Genomic DNA, 16,255 nt, shown 5'->3' with positions numbered 1-16,255 from the left:
CAGGCTGGAGTGCAGTGGCATGATCTTGGCTCACTGCAACCTCCGCCTCCCAGGTTCAAACGATTCTGCTGCCTCAGCCTCCTGAGTACCTGGGACTACAGGCACACGCCGCTATGCCCAGCTAATTTTTTTGTAGCTGTAGTAGAGATCAGGTTTCACTGTGTTGCCCAGGCTGGTGTCGAACTCCTGAGCTCAGACGATCTGCATGCCAAAGTGCTGGGATTACAGGCATGAGCCACTGTACCCGGCCCGCTTTTTTTTTTTTTTTTTAGAGACAGGGTCTCTCTATGTTGGCCAGATTGGCCTTGAATTCTTAGTCTCAAGCAATTCTCCTGCCTCAGCCTCCCAAAGTCCTGAGATTACAGCCATGAGCTACTGTGCCTAGCCTCTGAACAGGAGTTAAGAGTAGTTTCATCTTTTTAGAAATAGATTCCTTTGTGTTCCCCAGACAGATACAGGGTTGTTGATCAGACATGGAGCTGAGAGAGTCAGAGAGCAAATCTGGCAGCATCCTGCTGAGAAATAAAATAGTAAGGTGAACTGACCACAATGTATGTAATTAATGTAATGATGTTACAGTCTATTGTACTTTAGAAGTACATAGACTTGCTGGGCAAGGTGGCTCAGTCCTGTAATCCTAGCACTTTGGGAGGCCAAGGTGGGCGGATCACGAGGTCAAGAGATGGAGACCATCCTGGCCAACATAGTGAAAACCCATCTCTACTAAAAATACAAAAATTAGCTGCTCATGGTGGCAGGTGCCTTGTAGTCCCAGCTACTCGGGAGGCTGAGGCAGGAGAATTGCTTGAATCCAGGCGGCAGAGGTTGCAGTGAGCCGAGATCGTGCCACTGCACTCTAGCCTGGGGACAGAGCAAGACTCCGTCTCAAAAAAAAAAAGAAGTACATAGACTCATAGACTTAATAATGTGAAGAACAACAGGCTGGCATCAAAAATCAGAACATAAGGACAAAGTGAAAACAGCAATAGGTCAGTTAAACACCAACTGGTGTCTCTAAGATATAATGAAAAAAGTGCTGGTATTTACATAATTTTGATAATAGAGGCAAAATATAGTGTGCACATATTTGAAGGAAAAGTAACTAGCATTAGAGTCATCTCCAGGAAGGACTGTGCCAAATAAATACACCACCAAGCCTACACCCATACACACCCACACACACACACCCACACACACACCCCCCTACCTAATCTGAGGGTGGTTCAGATTGGTACTGGGTGGAGTCAAAAGGAAGGACTTTTGCTTTTGTATAAATATGTAATTACAGGCATGTATGTTTGAGAAGTTATGGGGGTTCTGCAGGCCATTACCCCCTCCCCAACTGGCTACTGCTCAGAGTAAATAAGTCAGTGTGAGCAGATCCATGTGGCTTTGTCTTTGCCTTCTTTACCATTGGAATCACTGCAAAGACCGTTTCTAAGATTGGAAAATGAAGAAGTTGACTCCCTTGGCAGTACTTGTGAATTGAATTGGGATGGTAGTGTTCAGGACAGGCTTTTTGCTCTCTGCCACAGAGGGGTGAAATCCCTTGGAGGAAGGGAGTTATTGAAGTATGGTGGAGGGGAGGTTGGCAATGCAGCCATCTGAGATACCCAGGGTAGAGGGTGCCTTGTCAAGACAATGTGAATGTCCCTGGTGCCTTTGTACCATCCCTAAACCTGGGTCAGGCTAACCCCCAGACTAGGCAGCTCTCTCAGTGGGGACTCTCGAACTGCCGGTGCTTTTGCTTTGTAGACTTAACCCCAATTGTAATTGGTTATTCAGGTGATTATTCCTGCAACTCCATGTCCCAGGGAATTTTTTTTTTTTTTTTTTTTTGAGACGGAGTCTCACACTGTCAGCCAGGCTGGAGTGCAGTGGTGCGATCTCGGCTCACTGCAATCTCTCCCTCCTGGCAGAGATTCTCCTGCCTCAGCCTCCCGAGTAGCTGGGACTACAGGCGCCCGCCACCACGCCCGGCTAATTTTTTGTATTTTTAGTAGAGATGGGGTTTCACCGTGTTAGCCAGGATGGTCTCGATCTCCTGACCTCGTGATCGGCCCGCCTCGGCCTCCCAAAGTGCTGGGATTACAGGCGTGAGCCACTGCGCCTGGCTCCAGGGACTCTCTTGATTAGTCACTTCTCTATCCATTGCAGCTGGCACCTCACTGATGTCTCAGTTTTGGCTGAATGCAAGACAGTATGCTTTATTATTTAGGGCCACATATATATGTAATGTAAGAATAAAGAAATGTATGGGATCATTTGACAACAAATTCAGCAAAATGAAGAATTTGATGGGGAGGAAAGAGATTTACTCCTAGGGCTATTCAGGAGTCTTCAGTTGTGTTGGTAATGTTTTACTTCATGAGGTGTTTGTTTGTTTGATATGGGACCTTGCTCTGTCACGCACGCTGGAGTGCAGTGGCACAGTCATAGCTCACTGCAACCACAAACCCCTGGGCTCAAGCAAAACTCCCACCTCAGCCTCCTGAGTATCTGGGACTACAGGCACGCACCACCACTGCCGGCTTATTTTTAAATTTTTGTAGAGACAAGATTTCCCTGTGTTGCCCAGGCTGGTCTTAAACTCCAGGCCTCAAGTGATCTTCCTGCCATGTTCTCCCAAAGTGTTGGTATTATAGGTTTGAGCCAGGTGTAGTGGTGGGCACCTGTAATCCCAGCTACTTGGGAGGCTGAGGTAGGAGAATCGCTTGAACCTGGTAGTAGAGGTTGCAGTAAGCCAAGATTGTGCCACTGCACCCCAGCCTGGGTAGCAGAGGAAGACGCCGTCTCAAAATAAGTCAATCAATAAACAAACTTGCTTTTGCTTTACTCTGTGGACTTACCACAAATTCTTTCTTGAGTGAGGTCCAAGAACTCTCTCTGGATTAGGACCCTTTTCTGGTAACCGTATGTTTCTACGGCTTGCAACCAAGAGTCCTAACCAATAAACCCTCTTTTTTGAGTGCTCATCTCCCCTATATAGGCCAGAAATAGACCAGACCTATTTCTGCACGCAAATGGAGAGTGGAGGACTGGAAAACCATGGTCCTTTGCTCACAGGTAACAAAATTGAACCCTGGCCTAGAAAAGCTCAGTGGGCACTGGTGATTTTCCTGCTGGCCCAGATACCTGCACAATCTGTAGTGCTGTCCAAAGTTGGGCCCCAAGTTACAGCTTTTTAGTAGTTCACATCCTCACACTCAGCCACTGTTCTCCAAAGCAGGACATGTAAGACTGGCTGGACCCAGAGAGATTTCCAGCCTTAGCCAGATGCCATATTGAAACCAGCTTCTCCACTGAACTCTAGGCCTTTGTTTTGGGCCCTGTTTTCCAACCCGAATGCCCACTTCTTGTTAAATTGTCCTTTGTCAGGGGTATTCTGCTTAACCCAGACATTCTCTGAATTTCAAGTCTTGGGAGTTTTATTTCTGTCTCTACTAAAATGCTCTGGGCTGCTATGCAAATTGGTCCACCCCCTCTCCAGGGCTCCTCATACCAGGGAATCTCTAGGAGATGCTCAGTTTTTATCAAGGATGTTGTCAAAGCTATTTAAATTGTACATTTATAGGATAGTCAGGTGTGGCCACAGGAGGAAAGATAGGAGAGGCTTGTACAAGAAAGTTTATTATACTCACAGGTCCTAAAGAGGGGGTCACCACACGCCATGCGGAGGTCACTGGGGAATATGCGGGGGTAGTCAGGAGGCAGAACACTGGATGGGAGAGAGCTTGGGCCATGCCTTTATTGAAGTTTCTGAGACAGGGCAGGTTAAACAGTTGAGGAGTGGCGAATTGAGTAATTTTTTTCTTTCTTTTTTTTTTTTTCTTGAGACAGGGTCTCACTGTTGCCCAGGCTGGAGTACAGTGGTGCCATCACGGCTCATTGTGGCCTCAATTTCCTGGGTTTAAGTGATTCTCCCATCTCAGCCTCTGAGTAGCTGGGACTACAGACGTGCCACCACACCTGGCTAACTTTTGTTTGTTTTTTGAGACCAGGTTTCACCATGTTGCCCAGGCTGAAATTTTGATAGGCTCTAAGTTAGATGGGTGGCCCCTAGTTGCCTGGTAGCAGGGCCTGGGATGATTAAGGCAAAGGAATATTCTCTTCTGGAGTATAAGGGCCAGATAGAGCTAGGATGGCTGTAGATTAGTTAGTCTGTGCATCAAAGGCATGCTCCTGGCTGGTCCCTTTGCTATCTCTAATATTGGCTATCCCTGATAAGGGCAGTCTCTCCCCAGCTGGAAAGATTTTTCAAGATGTTAAAACAGGCTGGGTGCAGTGGCTCATGCCTGTAATCTTAGCATTTTGGGAGGCTGAGGCAGGTGGATCACCTGAGGTCAGGAGTTCGAGACCAGCCTGGCCAACATGGTGAAACCCCATCTCTACTGAAAATACAAAAAATTAGCCGGGCATTGTGGTGGGCGACTGTAATCCCAGCTACTCGGGAGGCTGAGGCAGAATTGCTTGAACCCGGGAGGAGGAGATTGCAGTGAGCCGAGATTGCACCATTGCACTCCAGCCTGGGCAACAAGAGTGAAACTCTGTCTCAAAAAAAAAAAAAAAGTTAAAACAGCATAATACACAGAAAATTTAAAATATACACAATGAATCAAGTAACAAAGCCTTCCTTTCCCTAGGACAAAAGTATGCCTTTATATTTGCATACAAAAATACGCCATTTAAGTGATTTTGCAGAATGCAGAAAATCTGCTCCTAGATGACTTTATCTCTGCTTATTCAGAGAAGTAGCTTCTGTGGTTTTCAAAAGGTAAAAGGAAGAAAAAAAGCTCTTATTTCCCAGTATCCTGCATTGTGAACAATTTCTGCTTGCCAAGTTAGTCTCCGTTTTCTTTCCATATCCCAGCTCCTATATCTTTGCATATGCAGTCTCTCAGCTTAACCTTTCCTCTCCCATTTTTGGAATTTTACTTATTTATTTATTTATTTTTTGAGATGGAGTCTCGCTCTGTCGCCCAGGCTGGAGTGCAGTGGCACAATCTCAGCTCACTGCAACCTCTGCCTCCCGGGTTCATGCGATTTTCTGCCTCAGCCTCCTGAGTAGCTGGGATTACAGACGTGTGTCACCACGCCCAGCTAATTTCATATTTTTAGTGGAGATGGGGTTTCACTATGTTGGCCAGCCTGGTCTTGAATTTCTGACCTCAAGTGATCCACCCACCTCAGCCTCTCAAAGTGCTGGGATTATAGGCGTGAGCTACCACACCCAGCAGAATTTTACTTTCTTTAAGGGTCAATCCAAGATTACATTGCTTATGAATTAATGATATAACCATTTGCTCTCTTGTTTTCCTAAATATTAGTCTTTTCTCTTAACTAGTGTACACATTCTTTATGAGTAGGAACCACATTTTCCTCGTTTATTCTTTAGCACTTAACATTAATAATAATTAGTGACTGAATAATTTCATGAATAATCAAATACCTTTTGTAACAAATGGTACTTTGAATACTTGAATTTTCTTCTTTTTCCTTCTTTTTTTTTTTTTTTTTGAGACAGGGTGTCACTCTGTGACCCAGGCTGGAGTGCAGTGGCTCTGTCTTGGCTCAGTGCAACCTCCGCCTCCCGGGCTCCAGCGATCCTCCCACTTCAGCTTCCTGAGTAGCTGGGACCACAGGCACACACCACCATGCCTGGCTAATTTTTTGGTACTTTTTGTAGAGATGGGGTTTTGCCATATTGCCCAGGCTGGTCTTCAAACTCCTGGGCTCAAGCAATTCATTCTCCTTGGCCTCCCAAAGTGCTGGGATTATAGGTGTGAACCACCACGCTCAGCCTTGGAATTTTCATGTAAGTTAATGCAACATTAAAGTCTATAAAGATTGAAGTCTATAAAACTTTTCATTGTATATTGTCATTAGTATTTTAAGTTTTACATATTTTCACCATGCATGCATTTTGAAAACAAGATTTTATTTTTGTTTAACAATAAAAAAAAATCTTTTACACACTTCTAAGACTAGTATTGGGAAATTTTACATTTAAATTAATTTTAACATTAAAAAATATATGTATTTTTGAGACGGAGTCTCACTCCGTCACCTAGGGTAGAATGCAGTGGCACCATCTTGGCTCGCGCAATCTCTGCCTCCCAAGTTCAAGCGATTCTCTTACCTCAGCCTGCAGAGTAGCTGGGATTACAGGCACATGCCACTGCGCTTGGCTAATTTTTGTATTTTTAGTAGAGACAGGGTTTCTCCATATTGGCCAGGCTGGTCTTGAACTCCTGACCTCAAGTGATCCACCTGCCTCGGCCTCCCAAAGTGATGGGATTACAGGTGTGAGCACCACGCCCAGCCATAAATACATTTTTAAAAAGTAATTTCTGCTTGTCAAAGTCAAATGATTTAAAATTTGGCTTACTTTAATGTTTGTTTTCTGTTGCTATAAAGGTGAATATGCAGTTTGGTATTATAAATAGAAAGAGCTTTTTTCTTGTGGAAAAACATCCAGCTCTGTAAGTCAGTGGCACTATACCCTAGAAAAATGGTGAAGGCAAAGTCCTTAGGAGAATGGGGCATTTCTGAACTCTTAGACTTTCCATCTGCTTAGTGGCTCACTTTGAAAAGTGAAAGGGAGGGAATCACGTACGCCTTTCCCAACAACTAGTTTTCCATAGGTATACATACATACACAGAATGAGAGAATTTCAATAGGTACATATATCTACTATATATGTCAGGTATACACACACATGCACGCACACACATATATACATATCCCTGAATTTACATACAATGTATAGTTATCACAAATCAAGGACTTTTAAGATAAATATAAGATTTAAATATCTTTTGCTGACTTTCCTTTAGTAACATGTGGGAAAAAACCTCTATTTCAAGATGTGAAATTGGAGACTGCTTTTCCATTTCTTCAGCTCCTAATAAGCACTAAGAAGCGATTTGCATCAATTCACCACCTACTCCTTGGCATCCCCAATTCCTCCAGCAGTTATTGCGAAGGTGGCTTCATTTTCAGGCATCTCAGGACTAACAGAATACAACGGAACAGAAGTTTATAAAAAGCTCTATTTCTATAAATACTATATTCAAGTCACAGGCATTATGCTCCCATCAGTCTGAGTCTCCAGAGACATCTGAGAGTTGGTACAACCAAATGTGGCCTACAGAACTTACCCACAAGTATTATTAACCCTCACAAACATTTATTGAGCAATTTCTATATATAAAGTTCTGAATGTCAAGAAAAATTACCCCAAACTTGGAAACAGGTGAAAGGATAACTGGGTGTTTATTTATTTATTTTAATTAATTAATTTTTTTTTTGAGATGAAGTCTTGTTCTTGTCCCCCAGGCTGGAGTGCAATGGCGAGATCTCGGCTCACTGCAACCTCTGCCTCCTGGGTTCAAACAATTCTCCTGCCTCAGCCTCCTGAGTAGCTGGGATTACAGGCACCTGCCACCACGCCTGCCTAATTTTCATATTTTTAGTAGAGATGGGGTTTCACCATGTTGACCAGGCTGGTCTCGAACTCCTGACCTTAGGTGATCCGCCTGCCTCGGCCTCCCAAAGTGCTGGGATTACAGGCGTAAACCACTGCATCTGGCCAACTGGGTATTCTTTTAGTATAGTGTCAGGCATTGTATAGCAGCCCCTTCGGGGTTTATCTGATTCTATAGGGGTATGCACCTTTCTCATGACTGGACTAATGTAGGAGCAAACTGTAAAAGACTTTGAAATAAATTAAAAGATTACTGAGTACCTTCCGTGGAAACATAGGTTGTCTAGCATATCCTCCCAGGTTATCTAATTCTCTCTCTTTTTTTTTTTGAGACAGAGTCTCGCTCTGTTGCCCAGGCTGGAGTGCAGTGGTGTGATCTTGGCTCACTGCAACCTCCGCCTCACGGGTTCAAGGGATTCTCCCGCCTCAGCCTCCTGAGTAATAGGGACTACAGGGGCCCACCACCACACCTGGCAAATTTTTGTATTTTTAGTAGAGACGGGGTTTCACCATGTTGGTCAGCCTGGTTTCGAACTCCCGACCTTCCTGCCTCGGCCTCCCAAAGTGCTGGGGGATTACAGGTATGAGCCACCGTGCTCGGCCCCCATGTTATCCAATTCTGTGAGGGCTGTATGCCTTCCATTGTCTTTGATCTATTTTATAACTCCGTAAGTTGTAGAGAACTATTAGTAGTGCAAATTATTTTGTCCAGAGAGATGTAAATCGTGTAAGGTGGAATGCAATTGATTATTTTCCTATAGATATTGACTCATTTTTCATCAATTTATATTTCATTTTGTTAGAATAGGTGGTTAGGCAGACATAAGCAGGGAAGGAGAGCCCCCCCACCCCACCAGGAATGTAATGCAACCATCAGGTGATGGTCAGGTGGTTGTTAAACTGTCTCTTTAAAATAATAGGCTGGGTGTGGTGGCTCACGCCTGTAATCCCAGCACTTTGGGAGGCTGAGGTGGGTGGATCACTTGACATCAGGAGTCCGAGACCAGCCTGGCCAACATGGTGAAACCCCCTCTCTATTAAAAATACAAAAATTAGCTGGGCATGGTGGTGGGTGCCTGTGATCCCAGTTATTCAGGAGGCTGAGGCAGAAGAATTGCTTGAACCCAGGAGGGGGAGGTTGCAGTGAGCTGAGATTGTGCCACTGCACTCTAGCCTGGGCAAAAGAGGGAGGCTCCATCTCAAAAAAAAAAAAAAAAAAAAAAGATCATTTCAGTATTCCTTTGATTGACTACAATGTTCATTTGAATCACTGGTTTCCTCCTTAATTCAAGGGTTGAATAAAATCTTTGATACATGTTCATTTTATATTTATTTGCAAGAAAGTCAAGTTTTTAATTTTTTAAAAAATCATACTTTAGCAGGTACTAGACCCTATAGATTGTACAAAAGAGACAGAATCTTTACTTTTAAGATGTCTAACAGGTGAGCTAAGACATATGACTAGATGAAACCATTTAGTTTGACGAAGTACATTTGTTTTTTGGGGTGTTTTTTTGAGACAAAGTCTCTGTTGCCCAGGCTGGAGTGCAGTGGCAGAATCTCGGCTCACTGTAACTTCCCCCTATTGGGTTCAAGCGATTCTCCCGCCTCAGCCTCCTGAGTAGCTGGGATTACAGGCACCCACCACCACGCCCGGCTAATTTTTGTATTTTTAATAGAGACGGGGTTTCGCCATGTTGGCCAGGCTGGTCTTGAGCTCCTGACCTCAGGTGATCCACCTGCATCGGCCTCCCAAGGTGCTGAGATCACAGGCGTGAGCCACCGCGCCTGGCCCAATGAAGTACATTTGTCACAAATTTCTAGAGCTTGCCAAAGCTCCATAAAACAGCATTTTGGTGGTGGGCGCCTGTAGTCCCAGCTACTCGGGAGACTGAGGCAGGAGAATGGTGTGAACACAGGAGGCGGAGCTTGCAGTGAGCAGAGATTGCGCCAAAGCACTCCAGCCTGGGCTACAGAGCGAGACTCCGTCTCAGAAAACAAAAAACATAGCATTTATGGGCCAGGTGCGGTGGCTCACGCCTGTAATCCCAGCACTTTGGGAGGCCAAGGTGGGAGAATCACCTGAGGTCGGGAGTTCAAGACCAGCCTGACCAACATGGAGAAACCCTGTCTCTATTAAAAATACAAAATTAGCAGGCGTGGTAGTGCATGCCAGCAATTCCAGCTACTCGGGAGGCTGAGGCAGGAGAATCTATTGCAGTGAGCCAAGATCACTCCATTGCACTCCAGTCTGGACAACAAGAGAAAAACTCCTTCTCAAAAACAAAATCAACAACAGGCCAGGCGCGGTGGCTCATACCTGTAATCCCAGCACTTTGGGAGGCTGAGGCAGGCAGATCACGAGGTCAAGAGATCAAGACTATCCTGGCTAACACAGTGAAACCCCTTCTCTACTAAAAATACAAAAAAATTAGCTGGGCGTGGTGGTGGGTGCCTGTAGTCCCAGCTACTCGGGAGGCTGAGGCAGGAGAATGGCATGAACTGGGAGGCAGAGCTTGCAGTGAGCCGAGATTGCACCACTGCACTCCAGCCTGGGCGACAGAGCGAGACTCCATCTCCAAACAAACAAAACAACAACAACAGCAACAACAACAAAAATGTAGCATTTATGTATTATAATCTTCAACAGAGACAGATGGTGAAAAACAAAATGGTCGGAACAAAAACCATCTTAGATAGATGGGGGAACTGATTATTTAATATTTATTCAATAATAATACATAATAAGTACTACTGTGATTCATAGCAAACACCAGATTAAGAGCTCATCTGATCTTTAGGGAGCAGCTTTTTCCTCTCTAGGGTAGAGTTACTGCAAATCTTTGCTTTATGGCTTGGGGTTGATCAGTCAGTCACAAATATGACACATCTACCATGTCCCAGGAACTGGGAATACACCGGTGAGGAAGCAAACCCTTAGGATTACTGTCTAGAGGGGATGCCATATGTTATACAAATCATTACCAATAAAATGAAAGTAAGTTCCTTGAGGGCATGAACTAGTCTTTTTGTTTTGTTCACTGCTTTATCCCAAGAACCTAGAACAGCTAACATGTAGTAGTTTTTCTCTGTAAAAATTTATTAAATCTGTAATTCTTTATTTTTTAAAATTTTGTATTTTTTATTTTTTTAAGACAGAGTTTTGCTCTGTTGCCCAGGCTGGAGTGCAGTGCCACGATCTTGGCTCACTGCAACCTCCGCCTCCCGGGTTCAAGCAATTCTCCTGCCTCAGCCTACTGAGTAGTTGGGATTACAGGCGCCTGCCACCACGTGCGGCTAATTTTTGTAGTTTTAGTAGAGATGGTGTTCCACCATGTTGGCCAGGCTGTTCTCAAACTCCTGGCCTCAGGCGATCCGCCCACCTTGGCCTCCCAAAGTACTAGGATTACAGGTGTGAGCCACTGTGCCGGGCCAAAATCTGTAATTCTTAATTAAACACATAAAGTGCTGAGAAAGAATATAGCATATAATATACTGAGTAACCTAGACTGTAAGGGTTAGGGAAAGGTTCCCTGAGAAAGCAATGTTTAAACTGAAACCTGAAAAACAAATGGAGTTAACTTGGCAAAAATACTTGAATACTTACCTTGCACTTACTACATTTTAATTGGAATTGATGATTTCATTATCTAGGTGTATGCTTTGAAAGGTCAGGGAGCAAGTCAACGTGTCAATAGAATTCCTCAATCCCTAGTACCTAGCACACAGTAGGGACTTCCCAATAAATTGAATACTCTTTTTATAAGGAAATTCAAACACACAGTATCTGCCAGTAATAATTACAGCCTTGCGGTGGCTCACACCTATAATCCCAACACTTTGGGTGGCCAAGTTGGGAGAATTGCTTGAGCCTAGGAGTTTGAGACCAGCTTGGGCAACATGGCAAAACCCCGTCTCTACACACACACACACACACACACACACACACACACACATACACACACACAAATAATAAAAAAAAATTACCTATCATAAATCTTGGCAATTCTGAGCTCTCCTCTTCCCTTTCGCAAGCTTATTCTTGTTGTTGAAGCATGAGCCAGAATGTGTCCCCCAATGGGTTTTTTGGGATCTGCCTGAAAGCTGAATTAATAAAATACCTTTTCAGGTTTCATCATATGGACTATATATGGCAATATCTGCCATTACAAGGCAACCTTTCTGTGGTGGATGTCAGGAGTTGGAGTAAGCGTATATTCTAAACAAGCAGAGGCTTGTTCATAAACTAAGGAGTGGGGTGAGTTTTGGAGCTGCTATATACCTCATCTAGTCTAGGCTTCTGAGATTCCTATGATAAATAGTTTATATTTTGTTTGACTTTTTCCTTTCTTTTTGAGATGGAGTCTAGCTCTGTCGCCCAGACTGGAGTGCAGTGGTGTGCTCTTGCTCACTGCAACCTCTGCCTCCTGGGTTCAAGAAATTCTCCTGCCTCAGCCTCCCAGGTAGCTGGGATTACAGGCGCCCACCACCATGCCCAGCTAATTTTTTGCATTTTTAGTAGAGCCAAGGTTTCACTGTGTTGGCCAGGCTGGTCTTGAACTACTGACCTCATGATCTGCCTGCCTCCGCCTCCCAAAGTGCTGGGGTTACAAGCGCAAGCCACCACGCCCAGCCTGACTTTTAAAAATGAGATTACTGGCTGGGCGAGGTGGCTCATGCCTATAACCCCACCACTTTGGGAGGCCGAGGCGGGCGGATCACCTGAGGTTGGGAGTTCAAGATCAGCTTGACCAACATGGAGAAACCCTGTCTCTACCAAAAATACAAAATTAGCTGGGTGTGGTGGCACATGCCTGTAATCCCAGCTACTCAGGAGGCTGAGGCAGGAGAATCGCTTGAACCTGGGAGGTGGAGGTTGTGGTGAGCCGAGATCGCGCCATTGCATTCCAGCCTGGGTAACAAAAGCGAGACTCCGTCTCAAAAAATAAATAAATAAAAAATAAAGCACACTACATGGTAATTTTAAATGTATGGGTCTTATTCCCCAACTATACTCTAAATCTCTGTTCATCTTTGAAACTCCAATGCCTGGAAAAGTGCCTATACTATACAGGGCACTCCATAAATATTGTGGAATAAATACAGAGATGACAATTTGGGACTCCCTAGTCTAGGTCCTTCTTGGACACAGATTTGTGTCATATCTTCAAAACTGCAATTCAGGGAACTTTTGAAGAGTGTTCTGACAGAGGCAAATATAAAAGAAGATAGATTCCCCCAGTTGAAGCACCATGCCTCCCATGCCATTATAGATAACCTAAACAAGACTGGGAAGCTAGAGCTTCTAGATGTGTAGTCATGATTTTTCTTCTTAGCAAACTATTGTTCGCTGTTACTAGTGTGGTACCCGATGTGCAAAAAAGAATAGAGACAATTGCTTGTCATTACTGTAGGTGAAGAGCCTGAATGTTAAGAACACTTATTTCCAAAAGGAGATGATTTTGAATCACCCAAATGGGGAAATAAATTATAGCATTTGCAAAAGGGCAAAGAAAACATATAGGAATGAGGCTGGGCACAGTGGCTCACGCCTGTAATCCCAGCCCTTTGGGAGGCTGCAGCAGGTGGATCCCTTGAGCCCAGGAGTTCAAGACCAGTCTGGACAACATGGTAAAACCCCATCTCTACAAAAAAATACAAAAATTAGCTGGGCAGGGTGGTGCGTGCCTGTAGTCCTGGCTACTCAGGAGGCTGACGCAGGAAGATCTCTCGAGTCCAGGAAGTTGAGGCTGCAGTGAGTCGTGATTGTGCCACTGCACTCCAGTCACTCCAGCCTGGGTGACAGAGCAAGACCCTGTCTCAAAAATAAAATAAAATATACAAAATAAAAGAAAAAGAAAGATATTATGGGGATAAAAAAGTCTTAACAAATGATTCATAAACTAAGAAGTTATACTTAATCAAAATAGGCTGTGACATAGCAGCCTTAGCTCCAGGAGAATATCAAGCCAATTCAAATTTTGTTTGTTTGATATAATCCATAGGTTAAAAAGAAAGGAAAACAAACAAATTTTGTTTGTTCCACTAAGGTGTTCGGGATTTTGTGTCAAATTTATGGATTTTTTTTTTTTTTTTTTTGAGACAGAGTCTTGCTCTGTTGCCCAGGCTGGAGTGCAGTGCCGTGATCGCAGCTCACTGCAATCTCCACCTCCCAGGTTCAAGTGATTCTCCTGGCTTAGCCTCCTGAGTAGCTAGTAGTAGATTACAGGCGCATGCCACCACGCCCGGCTAATTTTTGTATTTTTAGTAGAGATGGGGTTTCACCATGTTAGTCAGGCTGGTCTTGAACTACCTGACCTCATGATCTGCCTGCCTCAGCCTCCCAAAGTGCTGGGATTACAGGCATGAGCCACGACCACGCCTGGACAAATTTATGGCTCTTAACCTTTCTTGTAGGTCACTAACACTTTGATAATTTAATAAAAACATTCCCCCCCCAAAAAAAAGGCACATATATACACATACAAAAATTTTTGTGTAAGTCTAGGAAATTCATAACCCCTCCTCTGGTGTACATGGGTATTAATAATAATAATAATAATAATAACTAAGATTTACTGAGTCCTTGCTATGTGGCAGACATTCTTCTAAGTCATCACATTTTTCCCTTTGCTTGAATTCCATATCTAGTAAATAATTTCAGATCAAAATTTGGATTCCTATTGAGGTCTACTTACAGGGAGAGAATGTGCTGGTCACATGAATCTCGAATGTAGTTACATTTTCATTATCAATAAACTGGCCCCCTAGTTCTTCATTCAGTCTCATGAGCTTGATTAATGTGTGTCTGCTCCCAAGAAACAGATTGGTTCTTAGTAGGCTGACCAAATCAAACCTCTGCCTGCAAGGCTGAGGGCTCTGGACTATGGTCAATTCACTGGAAAAAGGGATACATCCCTGCAAAACCTCTCAGGTGACAGCATACCAGCCATTCCCCAGGCAGAAGCAATCCTGATATACTGTGTGTTATATGAGCTCTGGAGTTAGACCTGGGTTCAAATTCTGGCTTTTTAGCCATATGACTTGAAGAAAATTGTTTAACCATTCTAAATCTCTGTTTCTTCTTTTGTTATTTTTTTTTTTAGACAGCATCTTTCTCTGCCGCCCAGGCTAGAGTTCAGTGCCAGGATCTCAGCTCACTGCAGCCTCAGCCTCCCAAGTTCAAGCGATTCTCCTGCCTCAGCCTCTGGAGTAGCTGGGACTACAGGCACCTGCCATCATGCCCGGCTAATTTTTGTGTTTTCAGTAGAGACAGAGATTCACAATGTTGGCCAGGCTGGTCTTGAACTCCTGACCTCAAGTGATCCACCCACCTCGGCCTCCCAAAGTGTTGGGATTAGAGGTGTGAGCCACTGCACTGGACCTCCTTCTCCTTTTTTTTTTTTTTTTGAGACGGAGTCTTGCTGTGTCACCCAGGCTGGAGTGCAGTGGCACAATCTCAGTTCACTGCAAACTCTGCCTCCCGGGTTCAGGCAATTATCCCTGCCTCAGCCTCCCAAGTAGCTGGGATTTTGCCATGTTAGTCAGGCTGGTCTTGAACTCCTGACCTCAGGTGATCTGCCTGCCTCAGCCTCCCAAAGTGCTGGGATTACAGGTGTGAGTCACCATGCCTGGCCTTATTTCTTCATTTTTAATGGGGGATAATAACTGTAATAGTTGTAAAATAAAATGAAATAATTTGGGTAAGGCATAAGTTCAGTGACTACAATTATTTACATGCTTTCCTAATCCTGACTTAAACATTTATTACCTATATTACCTTGGGCTACCTTTAGGAACCTCAGTTTCTTTCACTATAAAATGAGAATAAAAAGACTTTACCTCTTAGGGCATTGTGAGGATTCAAGATATATTGAATCTTTTTTTTTTTTTTTGAGACAGAGTCCACTCTGTCACCCAGGCTAGAGTGCAGTGTCATGATCTCGGCTCATTGCAAACTCCACTACCCAGGCTGAAGTGATTCTCCTGCCTCAGCCTCCTGAGTAGCTGGGATTGCAGGTGTGTGCCACCATACTGAGCTAATTTTTTTGTATTTTTAGAATGTGGAGTTTCACCATGTTGGCCAGGATGGTCTCAAACTCCTGACCTTAAATGATCCGCCTGCCTTAGCCTCCCAAAGTGCTGGGATTACAGGTGTGAGCCACTGCGCCCGGCCTGAATCTCGAATAGTATACATAAAAGCCTCCTATGTGCCAGGAACTGTACTTGTTCACTTACATACATTTGTTCTATCCTTACAGCAATCTTGGCACATAAGAGATCCTCGATAAAGGATAATTATTGGCTGGGCACAGTGGCTCACACTTGTAATCCCAGCACGTTGGGAGGCCAAGGTGGGCAGATCGCTTGTTTGATCCCTTGGAGGCCCACGAGTTTGAGACTAGGCTGGCAACAGGGTGAAACCCTGTCTCTACAAAAAATACAAAAAATGAGCTCGGTGTGGTGGCATGTGCCTGGTTCTGTGCTGTCTTGGAGGCTGAGGTGGGAGGATCACTTGAGCCTGGGAGTCCAAGGCTGCAGTGAGCTAAGATCATGCCACTGCACTCCAGCCTGGGCAACAGAGACCCTGTCTCAAAAATTAAACTAAACTAAACTAAACTAAACTAAACTAAAATAATACATAGGATAACTATTATTTAACTAAACAATTCAGCTAAAACAGTCACTCTGTCAGTGAAAAGTAGACCAGGAAACTTTTCTTTAAGTTTCTTTGAACTTCCTGACTATTACAGCAGTTATAACCAAGT

At 44.1% G+C, this 16,255-nt stretch overlaps 1 protein-coding gene across 1 annotated transcript in view; it reads right to left on the bottom strand.

Moving 5' to 3' along the window:
- Positions 1-6,699: 6,699 nt before the first annotated feature.
- The window catches only part of DMC1 (DNA meiotic recombinase 1), a 48,725-nt gene continuing 39,169 nt past the window's right edge, over positions 6,700-16,255 (bottom strand). Inside the window, exons 12-13 of the mRNA XM_007975763.3 lie at positions 11,475-11,591; positions 6,700-7,014 (exon numbers count right to left, since the gene is read on the bottom strand). Of these exons, the coding sequence (XP_007973954.2) occupies positions 6,945-7,014; positions 11,475-11,591 (187 nt within the window). The 3' untranslated portion in view covers positions 6,700-6,944. The remainder of the gene's footprint in view (positions 7,015-11,474; positions 11,592-16,255) is intronic.

The sequence above is a fragment of the Chlorocebus sabaeus genome, chromosome 19 (assembly GCF_047675955.1).
Source record: "Chlorocebus sabaeus isolate Y175 chromosome 19, mChlSab1.0.hap1, whole genome shotgun sequence".
NCBI lineage: Eukaryota > Metazoa > Chordata > Mammalia > Primates > Cercopithecidae > Chlorocebus > Chlorocebus sabaeus.
Note: the sequence above shows the minus strand (reverse complement) of the source record. Positions and strands in the feature narration are given on the sequence as shown.